The sequence below is a fragment of the Brassica oleracea genome, chromosome C7 (genome assembly GCF_000695525.1).
Source record: "Brassica oleracea var. oleracea cultivar TO1000 chromosome C7, BOL, whole genome shotgun sequence".
NCBI lineage: Eukaryota > Viridiplantae > Streptophyta > Magnoliopsida > Brassicales > Brassicaceae > Brassica > Brassica oleracea.
Window position 1 is genome coordinate 11147050 of NC_027754.1, and position 12776 is coordinate 11159825.

At 36.6% G+C, this 12776-nt stretch overlaps 1 protein-coding gene across 1 annotated transcript; it reads left to right on the top strand.

The window, feature by feature from the left end:
• Positions 1–555: 555 nt before the first annotated feature.
• Positions 556–1137, top strand: LOC106302576. Its single transcript, XM_013739053.1, has 3 exons — positions 556–630; positions 713–835; positions 1021–1137. Exons 1-3 carry the CDS (start codon positions 556–558, stop codon positions 1135–1137), a joined length of 315 nt encoding a protein of 104 aa, XP_013594507.1.
• Positions 1138–12776: the final 11639 nt, after the last annotated feature.

Below are 12776 nucleotides of genomic sequence, written 5' to 3' on the forward strand. Positions count from 1 at the left end.
GTTGGTTCCATTTTGGGTATGCTAGACACAATCGATGTCTTACTAAGATTGGTAGGAAATCTTCTGGTAAGATGATTCAATCTTAAAAGCCACAATTTTATTTATTGGGCAGTAATGGGCCGATGTAATTATGTATGTAACCCGGTTAGTATAACGGGATTAGGGTAAATAACTGCTTATGTACACAAGAGTTGTTTACCCTAATCCCGTTATACTAACCGGGTTACATACATAATTACATCGGCCCATTACGGCCCATAATGCAATTGATACTTCTTATTCATCAAGTAACGCAGCTTAACTGCTTATGTACACAAGAGTTGTTTACCCTAATCCCGTTATACTAACCGGGTTACATACATAATTACATCGGCCCATTACGGCCCAATATTATTGTGACGGGTGTCGTGGTCCGTGTACCAATTTTTCACCCGAGTAAGTAACAAACTCTGACATTGTCTATTATAAAATGAAATTGTTTAACTTGTGATATGTGAATTTGACAACTTCAAGCTTCATTTGATAGTCAAAGATGACACTGAGACATGCAGATTAATGCTTCTTGACACTGTAGGGAAAACAATTATTGGTAGCAATGATGTTGAACTTTGGGATGGTTCGTTTGATGAGGTTATTTTTCTTTAACAGTTTAATTTATTGGCTAATAGTTGAATGTATTAACAAGCTTACATTTGCTTTGTATGTGTAACAGATTGAAGACCCAGAAATACTTCCTCAGCCTATTCGAGACTTGGTTGGGAAATCTTTTTGTTTTGGTCTAGCCATAACCAGTGACAATGTAACAAATGGATCAGACACTCTTAAGGTCTCTGAGGTCTGGTCTGGAGATTATATTCAGAGAATCTAGTCACTCTCAGAACCAGTTTCATTAACTGAAACCATTTTGTTAACTCAATCTGGTGGAGAGGTAACTGGCTTTTATCATATTTAACTACTTTATGAATTGACTACTCACATGAATATTTATGTTCAAAGTAAACTAAATCGTATTTTATTTAGCTTCCTGGGATTGATCATATCAATGAGAACTCATCTGAAGATTTTTCCACCTCAAGTAACAAGCGTAAGGAAGATGAGCGTGATCAAATGGACATGACATTTGCATCAAGATCATAAAGAAGGAGTAAGACAAGGACTGATTAGTGATGATTTGGCCACCTAATAAAGAGTTATTTTGCTTTGATTTTTATTTTGTTGTTTTATGACCTTTCTTTGTTTTTTTTTTATTATTTTCGTGTTGGTTTTGTTACATTTGAAATTCCCTCATCAATTTATTCAATAAAGTTTGCTTTTCTACTTATTGAATCATGTGAAGATTAGAACAAGACTTATTTTTGTATTATATTCTTCAACTGGTCTTTCCACAAGAAATCTAATATTTTATGTTATTCACTTCACTTCTAACCAACAACTTAACAACAATCATTCTTAAACCCTTCACTTCACGGTTTTAACTTAAGAAATGGCTGAGAAGAACTATATTACTATAAGAGTTGTGAATATACCTTCAATGATTCGTGTGGGCAGCCACCATTGGTATATTTTATGACCTATATCTGCAAGGTTATCATCTATAGTTAGCCTTGAATCAATATGAATTTTGAAGGGATATAAAATAAGTCTAAATCAAATATATAAAAAATGAATTCAGTATCTATTTAAAAAGTTAATTGTTATGATATTCTGTTGCCATAAAGTAAATTTTTGATAGTAAATATTTAATTAAATAAGTTAAATACAAATATCACGTTAACAGTATCATTAAAATCGATATGACTGACAATCAGGTTTGATTTTTCTTTCCAGCCATTTGTTTCTCTATCGACATTACAAAGTATTGGTCACATATCAAGACAATTTATTCGTTCTCCTATACGAGAAGACAGTATGAAAAGAAAAAGAGAGCTTTCCAGTTCTAACAAGGAGAATGATAGATCATCTTTGCGTGAAGAGATTAACATCAATAATCAGAACGAATGCCTTAAAAGTCAATCGAACTCAAGAATGGAGAAATTAGCCCGGGATGATGTGCATTCTACTGTTGATATCAAGGCTGTTTTTAAAAGGCTATTTGGTGGTTTTGAAAAAACTCAGATGGGCATAAAAAATGCTTCAGTAAAAGGTCAGAGTAGAAGCACACCAAAAACACCAAGTAACAGACGCAGATGTGTTCTCGATAATAATCCTTTAAAACCTTATATTTCAGTATATAAACTGATTCCTACTTGATTGAAAGCTAATTTGGTCGAGCCTGTTGGATAAGCTTCTAGTTGTTACTTAGGAAACAAGTTATTCAAAAAGGAAACTTGCATAACTAAAGCCTAATAGGTTTAGGATTAAGTTAAGATTCCTAGATCATAGTGTAATAGGATAAAACTAAGTTTTCTATTGCATATATAAACAGATCCAATGTAAGAGAGATCTTAAGAAAGTTAAGAAAAGAAAGATTAATAAAACAAAGCAACTGTTTTGTTATACAAAGAGTCTTACACAAACACATACGTTTTTTTTTCTGTTCGACTTTATTTGGTATCAGAGCGCTAGGTTTTTTTTAAGATAAAGAATTCAAAGTCAAGACACAGCTACAATGGGTGACGTTAAAATTCCGACGAAATCAAACGTTCCATCCACTATTGTATGTCCGATGCTGTCTTCATCAAATTATACTGTATGGGCGAAGAGGATGAAGGCATTGCTAAAGGTTCATAAAGTTTGGGAGACAATCGATCCTGGATCAACCAATGAAGAGAAGAACGATCTGGCAACAGCACTTTTGTTTCAGTCAGTACCTGAGAGTTTCATTCTACAGGCTGGAGAAGATGACTCCCCTAAAGAAATTTGGGAAGCTATTGCATCCAGAAACGTTGGAGCCGAACGCGTAAAAGAAGCACGCCTACAAACACTAATGAACGATTTTGAACGCTTAAGAATGCAAGATTCTGAATCTGTTGATAGCTTCTCCGGGAAGTTAACTGAGATCGCCGCAAAGTCAGCCGCACTAGGTCAAGTTTTTGACGAACCTAAACTTGTGAAGAAGTTCTTGAATTGCTTACCAAGATCAAAGTTTATTCACATGACAGCATCTATTGAGCAAATTCTTGACTTAAATAAGACAAGTTATGAAGATATAGTTGGTAGACTTAAAGCTTTCGAAGAAAGGATTCAAGATGAAGTTACACATGAGCCTCAAAACAATCTCCTCTACGCAAGTTCTGAAGGAAAAGCAGGAAACAGAGGGAGAGGCAGAGGTCGTGGACAAGGAAACAGAGGAAGAGGCAGAGGAAGAAGTAACACACACGAAAAAGGAAAAGATAAGCGAGATTACTCGCAGATCGTGTGTTTCAGTTGCAAAAAGAAAGGTCACTTTGCGTCTGTATGTCCTGAGAAGAAACAAGATGATCACAAGCTCAACAAAGCCGATACAGAGGAAGCTGATGCTGCCTTATATCTTCACGAAACTGTCTTCCTTAATGAAGAAAATGTAATGCCAAAGAAGTACGAAGCCAACAAGAAAGAAGAAGGGGTTTGGTACTTAGATAATGGTGCTAGTAATCACATGACAGGAGAGGTCTCGTACTTTGCGGAGCTGAATCAAAACATCAAAGGAAAGGTTAAGTTTGGCGATGGATCATATGTAGATATTAATGGGAAGGGTACAATTTTGTTTGAAGCAAAGACAGGAGAACAAAAGCTTCTAAATGATATCTACTATATTCCAGAGTTAAAGAGCAATATACTTAGTCTAGGGCAAGCCCCTGAGCAAGGTTACGACGTCAGAATGAAAGACAATTATCTGACGTTAAGAGATCCTAATGGGAAGTTACTGATAAAAGTTTTAAGAGCTCCAAACCGATTATATAAAATCTCTCTTAAGATAGGCAAGCCTGCCTGTTTTCTTGCGAAAGTTGAAGAAGAAGCTTGGAGATGGCACGCAAGGCTTGGGCATATTAGCTTCAGAACCATAAGATCAATGGCTACACAAGATATGGTTCGTGGACTTCCAGAAATTCAAGAAGAAAAAGAGATTTGTGAGTCTTGCTTGGTCGGAAAGCAAACCCGACATATGTTTCCAAAGGCAACGACTTACAGATCATCACATGCTTTGGAGCTCCTACATGCTGATCTTTGTGGTCCTATCTCACCATCAACACCTTCACTTAACAAATATATTTTTGTTATAATCGATGACTGTACCAGATACATGTGGTCGATCTTATTAAAGGATAAAAGTGAGGCGTTTGAGAAGTTTAAAGAATTTAAGAAACTTGTTGAGAAGGACGTTAACAAAGAGATTCAGACACTTCGAACGGACAGAGGTGGAGAGTTCACATCAAGAGAGTTTCAGGATTTCTGTAATAAAAGTGGCATTAAACGTCATCTTACCGCTCCATACACACCACAGCAGAACGGTGTGGTTGAAAGGAGGAATCACACATTAATGGAGATGTCTCGTAGCCTTCTAAAAGCTATGAACGTTCCAAATTATATGTGGGGTGAGGCTGTACGTCACGCTACTTATCTGATCAACCGTGTTCCAACAAGGGCATTAAAGAATCAGACACCATATGAGAGTCTAAAGAAAAGAAAGCCGAGCATCGGTCACCTAAAGGTATTTGGTTGCATTGCTCACGCAAAGATAGACGCTGCTCTCGTGAAAAAACTTGACGATAGATCACAGACCCTAGTTCATCTCGGAACTGAACCAGGATCCAAGGCTTATAGACTGTATAATCCTACAACAAGACGTGTAGTTGTAAGCCGCGATGTGATCTTTAACGAGAAGGCTTGCTGGAAGTGGAAGCGAGATGAAAAAGAAAAGACAAACGAGCCTGGTATGTTCCAACTATCGTGGGGAACAACAATGGATGTTGGTCATGGTCCTTTCAGCATCACACCACAGCAAGAAGAAGTTACTGAAGTGGCTACGGATGGAGTTGCAGACACAAGTGATTCAGCAACTATAGATGATCATGATCAAGTAGAAGTAGACGAAGGGTCCGAAGAAACAGAGATCCCTGAACCTAGAAGATCAACACGGCTAACTTCTCGTCCAAGCTATCTAGATGATTATCTTCTTATGGCTAATCTAGAGTGTGAGATGCTCCTTCTATCACTCTGCGATGAACCTCGAAGCTACCAAGAAGCTAGAAAAAACAAGCGATGGAGAGTAGCATGCTCAGATGAGATTGAGTCAATCAACAAGAATGAAACATGGGTTTTGATTGATAAGCCACCTGGAGTAAAAGTTATTGGTCTTCGTTGGGTCTTTAAGATTAAACGTGATGCAGATGGCAAGATAATCAAGTTCAAAGCAAGATTGGTAGCTAAGGGATATGTCCAAGAACTTGGTATTGACTTCGATGAGGTGTTTGCCCCTGTAGCACGCATAGAGACAATCAGACTTCTGATCGGTTTAGCAGCTGCAAGAGGATGGGAAATTCACCATTTAGATGTCAAAACAGCTTTTCTTCATGGAGAGCTCAACGAAGATGTATATGTATCACAACCCGAAGGGTTTGAGAAAAAGGATGAAGAGCACAAAGTTTACAAACTCTCTAAAGCGTTATATGGTCTTCGACAAGCTCCAAGGGCGTGGAATACAAAACTAGATCAGATTTTAAAAAGTTTGAACTTCAAGAAGTGTTCTAAAGAAAGTTCAGTCTATCGTAAAGAAGAAGGAAAGAAGCTTCTGATCGTGGCCATCTACGTAGATGATTTATTCATCACAGGAAACTCACTAAGCTCGATCATGGAGTTTAAAACTTCAATGTCAAAGAAGTTTGAGATGTCAGATCTTGGAAAGCTAACCTATTACCTCGGCATTGAAGTAAGACAAGGCGCAGATGGAATAGAAATCAAACAAGAAGCATACGCACGGCGTATACTAGAAGAAGCAAGGATGGACGTCTGTAACTCAACACAAATACCTATGGAGTTTGGTTTGAAGCTGTCCAAAGCTACAGAGGAGGCCGAGTTCGATGCAATAGTCTATAGAAGAAGGATCGGAAGTTTAAGGTATCTCATGCATACGAGACCGGATCTAGCATTTTCTGTTGGCATACTCAGCAGATACATGCACTCTCCTCGTGTATCGCATGGAAACGCGCTGAAGCAAGTGTTAAAGTACCTGCAAGGAACTATGGGGTATGGTCTAAAGTTCAAGAAAGATGGACCACAAATCCTCACCGGCTTTAGCGACAGTAGTCATAACACAGATCCTGATGATGGCAAGAGCACCACCGGACACTTGTTCTGTTTCGGATCAACTCCTATAACGTGGTGTTCTCAAAAGCAAGAAACTGTGGCTTTCTCGTCCTGTGAAGCCGAGTTTATGGCTGCAACTGAAGCAGCGAAACAAGCCATCTGGCTTCAAGACTTGATGAGCGAGATTACAGGGAAGAAGGTCGCAAAAACACTGATCCGAGTGGACAACAAGTCTGCTATTGCCTTAACCAAGAATCCAGTCTTTCACCGACGAAGCAAACACATTCATAAGAAGTATCACTTTATACGAGAATGTGTTGAAAGAGGTCTGATTGAAGTTGAATATGTTCCTAGAAAAGATCAACTTGCGGACATATTGACTAAAGCTTTAGCGAAAATCCAGTTCAAGGAAATGAGGGTTCGAATTCAAGTTCTCAACTTAAGCAAAGAAGATATGAAGCTTAAGAAGGAGAATGTTGGATAAGCTTCTAGTTGTTACTTAGGAAACAAGTTATTCAAAAAGGAAACTTGCATAACTAAAGCCTAATAGGTTTAGGATTAAGTTAAGATTCCTAGATCATAGTGTAATAGGATAAAACTAAGTTTTCTATTGCATATATAAACAGATCCAATGTAAGAGAGATCTTAAGAAAGTTAAGAAAAGAAAGATTAATAAAACAAAGCAACTGTTTTGTTATACAAAGAGTCTTACACAAACACATACGTTTTTTTTTTCTGTTCGACTTTAGAGCCAATATATTATTTCAGGTGTTTCCTTGGATCCAGACCAATCTAATACAACTCCTGACCAGAGAAGTTGTTTAACGTCATTGAAGTGAAAGTTTATCTTAATATATTTTTACTTCATAACATAATCAAAACCAATAAACTATTCTGTTCTTAAGCCATCTTTCCATTGTGTTTGTTATGTAGCTCAAGTTAGCAACTCAGCAGAATTAGATACTACACAGAGACCAATCCAGAGAAACCAGAGAAAGTATAAACGTATAGCTCTTGATGATATTACCAATATTGCACGAGATGAAGGTCTTAATACAAGCACACCAAAAACACCAAGTAACAAATGCAGATGTGTTCTCAGTAAGAGTTCTTTAAGACCTTATGTTACAGTAATTAAAAGCATTCCTACTTGATTCCGTTCTCATGTTGTCGTCTTAAAAAATTGTCTAAGGTGTTTCCTTGGATTCAGACCAAGATAATAACACTACAGACCAAAGTAGTTGTTTGACGTCATTGAAGTGTAAGTTTATCTGAAGGAGTATTTAAGATAAACATTATCTGATTAATCATTTAAGAAAATTCTGTTCTTAATAACGTTTTTAATGACATCTATATAGCTAAAGTTACCAAGTCTTCAGAAATAAAAACTACTCAGAGACCAATCCCAAAGAAGCAGCGAAAAAATATATGTGCACTTCTTGATGAGTGTAAATGAAAGTGAAGATACACCATCGAAAACTATCAATGAGAGAGACGAAGAAGTTGTTCCTGATGATGACGAAGCAATAGATGATTGTGATGATGATTTTGGAGGTTTGACAGCATAGTAATATATATATATATTAAAATGCTACTTTCCTCTGTTGCAAAATGTCCTAACTTGGAGTCTTATTTTTTTATAGGATTAATTAAAGAACTCGATGGTAATTGACAGACCATGGATTTGACCCATTATCGCCCATGGTTTATAGGTGTTTTACTAATAATTATTATATTATAGAGTCTATTTATTATATTTATAAGATCAGGAGTATTTTGGAGATAAGTGATGATTTTGGAGCAATTTGAAGATATTTGGAGCAAGCACCCGAGATGACTATCGAGCTCGACCCTCGGTCGATATTGGAGAGTAAGAATCGATCGATACTCACATCTGTGTATCGATCGACAAAGAAACGTGCAGTAAGCCCATTTGGTCACAGCCGACTTGAAGCCCAAGACTTCACCAGTTTACAAGATTACCACTGACGAGTTTTACCCTAATTATATAAGCTTTGCTGCCATGTTAGAGGCAAAGTGTGCTTTCATTGTTTTACTATTTTCACAGTAAAGGTTTTTAGGATTTTGATAGATTGGACAGAAGATCCAAAATTATATTTTGTGATTGGAACTCCATTAATATCTATTTACTATTCTAATGAAGTTTTCATACTTAACTGCTGTTATGAATTGCTTAGCCATGTCTGAGTAGTTCCATTGTTAGAATTTAGGGTTTAATTATGTTAGTAGGGATTAACCCCAACTATAGATTGCTGAGTTATGATAATCATCTTTAAGATTGTTCATTAATGCATATGTCTAGATTAGCTACCAAGAACCTGCCCATGGATTGATTGAAAAAGCGAGATCTTTATTCTCATCCTGAAAACATTCTTATAGAACTATGTTTCTTGCTATGAGCAAGGCGAGAGCTGATGTAGGGAGCTTAGTAAGCTATTATTCAACCCGCGCATAAAGCTTGACTAGAGCGCGTCGATCGATATCACACTTGAAAAATCGATCGACGGTGCAAAACATGTATCGATCGATATCTCTATAGGATTATCGATCGACACTTTCTATTGATCAAAATACGACAGTTGAGATCAATAGATCTAGTTAATAGACAAGTCAATGCATGCGAGAGCTGATTGACTTGTTGATCAAGTAGTTGAGCCTTACATTATCATGCATGCAACTCATTAGGCATCTGTCGGATTATAATCCCAAATTTCTTGAATCAAAACTCTAAGTCTAGCTATTTCCGTTTTAAGCACCAAAACCTCAAACCAACTATTGAACAAATACTTGTTCAATATAAAAATTGCAATTTATATTTAAAAACTCTAAAACCTTCTTGCTTAACAAATCATATTAGATTTATTAGGTTTCCTAGCTCCCTGTGAATTCGATCCCTAAGTACTACAACTCGATCTCCTATTTGAGCGAGTATAAATCACTCCTTAGGGTAATTTGAGTGGTATCAGTAATTTAGAATTTGACTGTAGCTCCCAAGAAAGTTCTGATTCTGAGAATAATGAAGAGAGTGTAGATTATTCTATTGAGGAAAAAACACATCGTAAGAGCCATCAAAGCAAGAGAAAGGCAAAGTTTACCAAAGAGACTGTATGTGTAGAATCTCTTACAAAGAGTAGCGGATCCAAAGCTCTAGGCATATGATTAATAAATGGTTACTTTGAACCTATGTCAATTATGTTTATTTCAACAATTTTTTAAAAGTAAAATTTAAAATTTGTTAACATTGACAGCGTATATTGACGAGGGTGATCCTACATACTCATGTTGCCACTGTGAAGCTATTATGAGGTACAGAGAACAGATTAACAAACGCAGAAATGCACGAACTCCTACTTTCACTCTGTGTTGTATGCAAGGTCAAGTAAAATATCCACTATTAAAAGATCCTCCAGATGTACTGAAAAGGTTGCTGGAAGGGGATGATAAACTAAGTAAGTTATCACTTGTGTTTACAGCTCCAAGGGCAAGTTCTAAGTAGCTAATCTAGAAACATGCATTAATGAGAATCTTAATGATGAATATCACAACTTAGCAATCTATAGTTGGAGCTAATCCCTCATAACCTATTTGAACCCTAAACCTAACAATGAAACTAGTCAGACATAGCTACGCAATTCATAACAAAGAATAGATAAGAAAACTGCATAGAATTAAGGTAAGAGTCAATGGAGTTCCAAACACGAATCTCTCTGGATCTTCTCTCCAACTCTCCTAGAATCCTAGAAAAATTGTAAAACCTTTTGCTTTGAAAACAAGGGAACAAAAAAGCACTTTTTGTCTCTAACATGTTGGCTAACTATAAGTATTAGGTTAAAACAAGTCGAGGGTAATCTTGTAATTTGGTGAAGACTTGGGCTTTAAGTTTGCTTGAACCAAACAGGCTTCTGCACTTCGCTATCGATCGATGTCACGATGTGAACATTGATCGATTGTTGCTTGTAAATATCGACCAATGGTCTTGCTCGATGGCCAACTCGGATGTTTCCTCCTTTTATCTCCAAAATGCTCCAAAATCATCAGTTTACTCCAAATCACTCATGAACCTATAAATATACTAAATAGACTTTAAAATATTATAAATTGTTATTAAAACATTTATAAACCATGGGTAAAAGTGGGTCAAATCCATGGCCTATCAACTCTCCCAAACTTACCCTTTTATTTGTCCTCAAGCAAAACAAATAGGCAGTCTCTCTGAAAGATGTTTTAAAACAGCAGGGACTCACACGATTTAAAACTTAGAATCATCAACTCTACAATATAGCAATCCACATCTAAGAAATCCTAATAACAAAGGCACATTATACCATATCATAGCTTAGCAACCAAATTCATCTAGCCAAAAACTTAGCAAATCTTGTCTTTCGTTCCCCTCTACCAATCTCATTTCTTAGCATAAATAAAAGTGAAGGCTTTACCTTGGGAGTATCGATCGCAGGATGCAAGGATTCTCAAACATGTATCTGGACCTGCAGGTAAACATTAGTTCATATCCTCTCTCTCTACTAGTTTTCTCTCTTGGTCAAAATCTGCTTATATGCAAGATCATTAACCAAGATTGGACACGCTTCCATGAATCAAGCCTTAATGGTGGTTGCCACTAAGTCCTGTTCACTTCTTTTTGACCTATATCCTAGGATTATTTGTGAAGCAAGCCTTAATGGTTGTAGCCACCAAGTCCTGTTCTAATCCTTTACCTATGAAATTCTTATGAAGCAAGCCTTAATGGTTGTAGCCACTATGTCCTGTTCGAATTCCTTTCTAATACATCTCTATTATAATAATATATATATATATATACATATATATATATATATATATATATATATATTTTTTTTTTTTCTATTCTATTCTACTCTATTCTATATATAATCTATATTTCGAAAATAGAGAGAGAGAAAGGGTGATAAATCTATATACACAAGGCTTTACCTTTTAGACTTGTTTGAAGAATCCGATCCCATGTATACCAAGCCCCAAGACAAGCAGTTGTGTCAAGTTTAGTGTTGGAGGTCAGCTCTGTTTCCTTCAAAATAATCTCAGCAAGAGTGGATAGTTGACAGGTTGATCCACTTTAGATTCTTTAGTACTATCTGCAATCAGTAAGTCTAGAATGGTGCTAAGAGTGGTTAGATATCTAGCAAAATCTATAAGTTCATAATCCCATTCTTGACTCAATAATAACTTAATTTGAAAACATTTTAATAAGACTAATAAGTAAATAAATATCAGTAAACCTCCCCCCAAACTTAAATATCCCCAGTGTAAATTCAGTCGGATTATGGTTAAAAATTAATCATAAGGACTCAATGTAACAAGTAAGAACGATATACCAGACCGGAATGAATGTCGACCGATTTAAGGATGTTGATATCGGTCGACGTAGGTAAGACAATGTCGATCGATGTCGACTGGTTTGCATCGGTCGATACTGATGGCAATCGTCTACTCAGATCTTCTTTTTGTTTATTTTTATTTTTATGACCTGTAATAATTAAAAACCAATATATATATAAAAACTTAATAAATATTACCTAATAGTGGGTTGCCTCCCACTCAGCGCTTTGTTATAGTCATTTAGCTTGACTTTGGAGGTAATTTGGCAAGTAATGTTGAGAACTGGGACTTGTTGGAAAGCAAGTATCCATCTCTTCTTTGCCTTTGTTGAACCATGTACCAGTGAAGTCTCTCATTTCACCAAGACTCTCAAGGTTGGTCTGATGTCTGGTAAGTGTTGTGTTGGTAGACCATGGATTTTACCCACTTTCAGCCATGGTCTGTAAGTGTTTTAATACATATTTACTACTATATAGAGTCTATTTAGATTATTTACAGGTTAAGGTACGTTCTGGAGAGATATGGTGATTTTGGAGTCTTTTGAGGTGCAGAACTGCACAGACGTGTCAGATGTTTAGCTATGGATGGAAACCTTCCCACCGTTATACTGGGCTAATCTTTAGATACAAGATATATCTTTGAGTTAGCTTTCCAATTCCACCGGTTTGAGGTCAATCAGCATCCTGTAGCAGAATTTATGCCAGTTTTACTGAAGAGGGGTCAGTCTGCCTCGCGAGAGGAAGCTGTCGAAGAGATGAAGGACTGTCGATCAATATTGCAGCATTGGTGTCGGTCGACAGTGATGCCAGAATGCGGGCTGAGCATATTTTATGAACGACTGAAGCCCAAAAGCAATGCCAAATTACCAGAATACACTTGGACGACCAAAAACCCTATTAATGTTATTTATAAGCCATTGTTGACGGCTACACTATCTAAGCTTTCTTTAATTCATTGTTCTTAGTTAGGAGAGAAAGGAGAAACTCCTTCAGAGTCCTTCTGGAACTTCATTGTTTTTGGTTTTTATATCTATTGCAATTTCATCTATTCTATGTATGATTTCTGTGACAAACTTCATGTCTGAATAGATCCACATGTTAGGTTTAGGGTTCAGATAGGTTATGAGGGATTAGCCCAAAATATAGAACTGCTAAGTTGTGATATTCATCATAGGA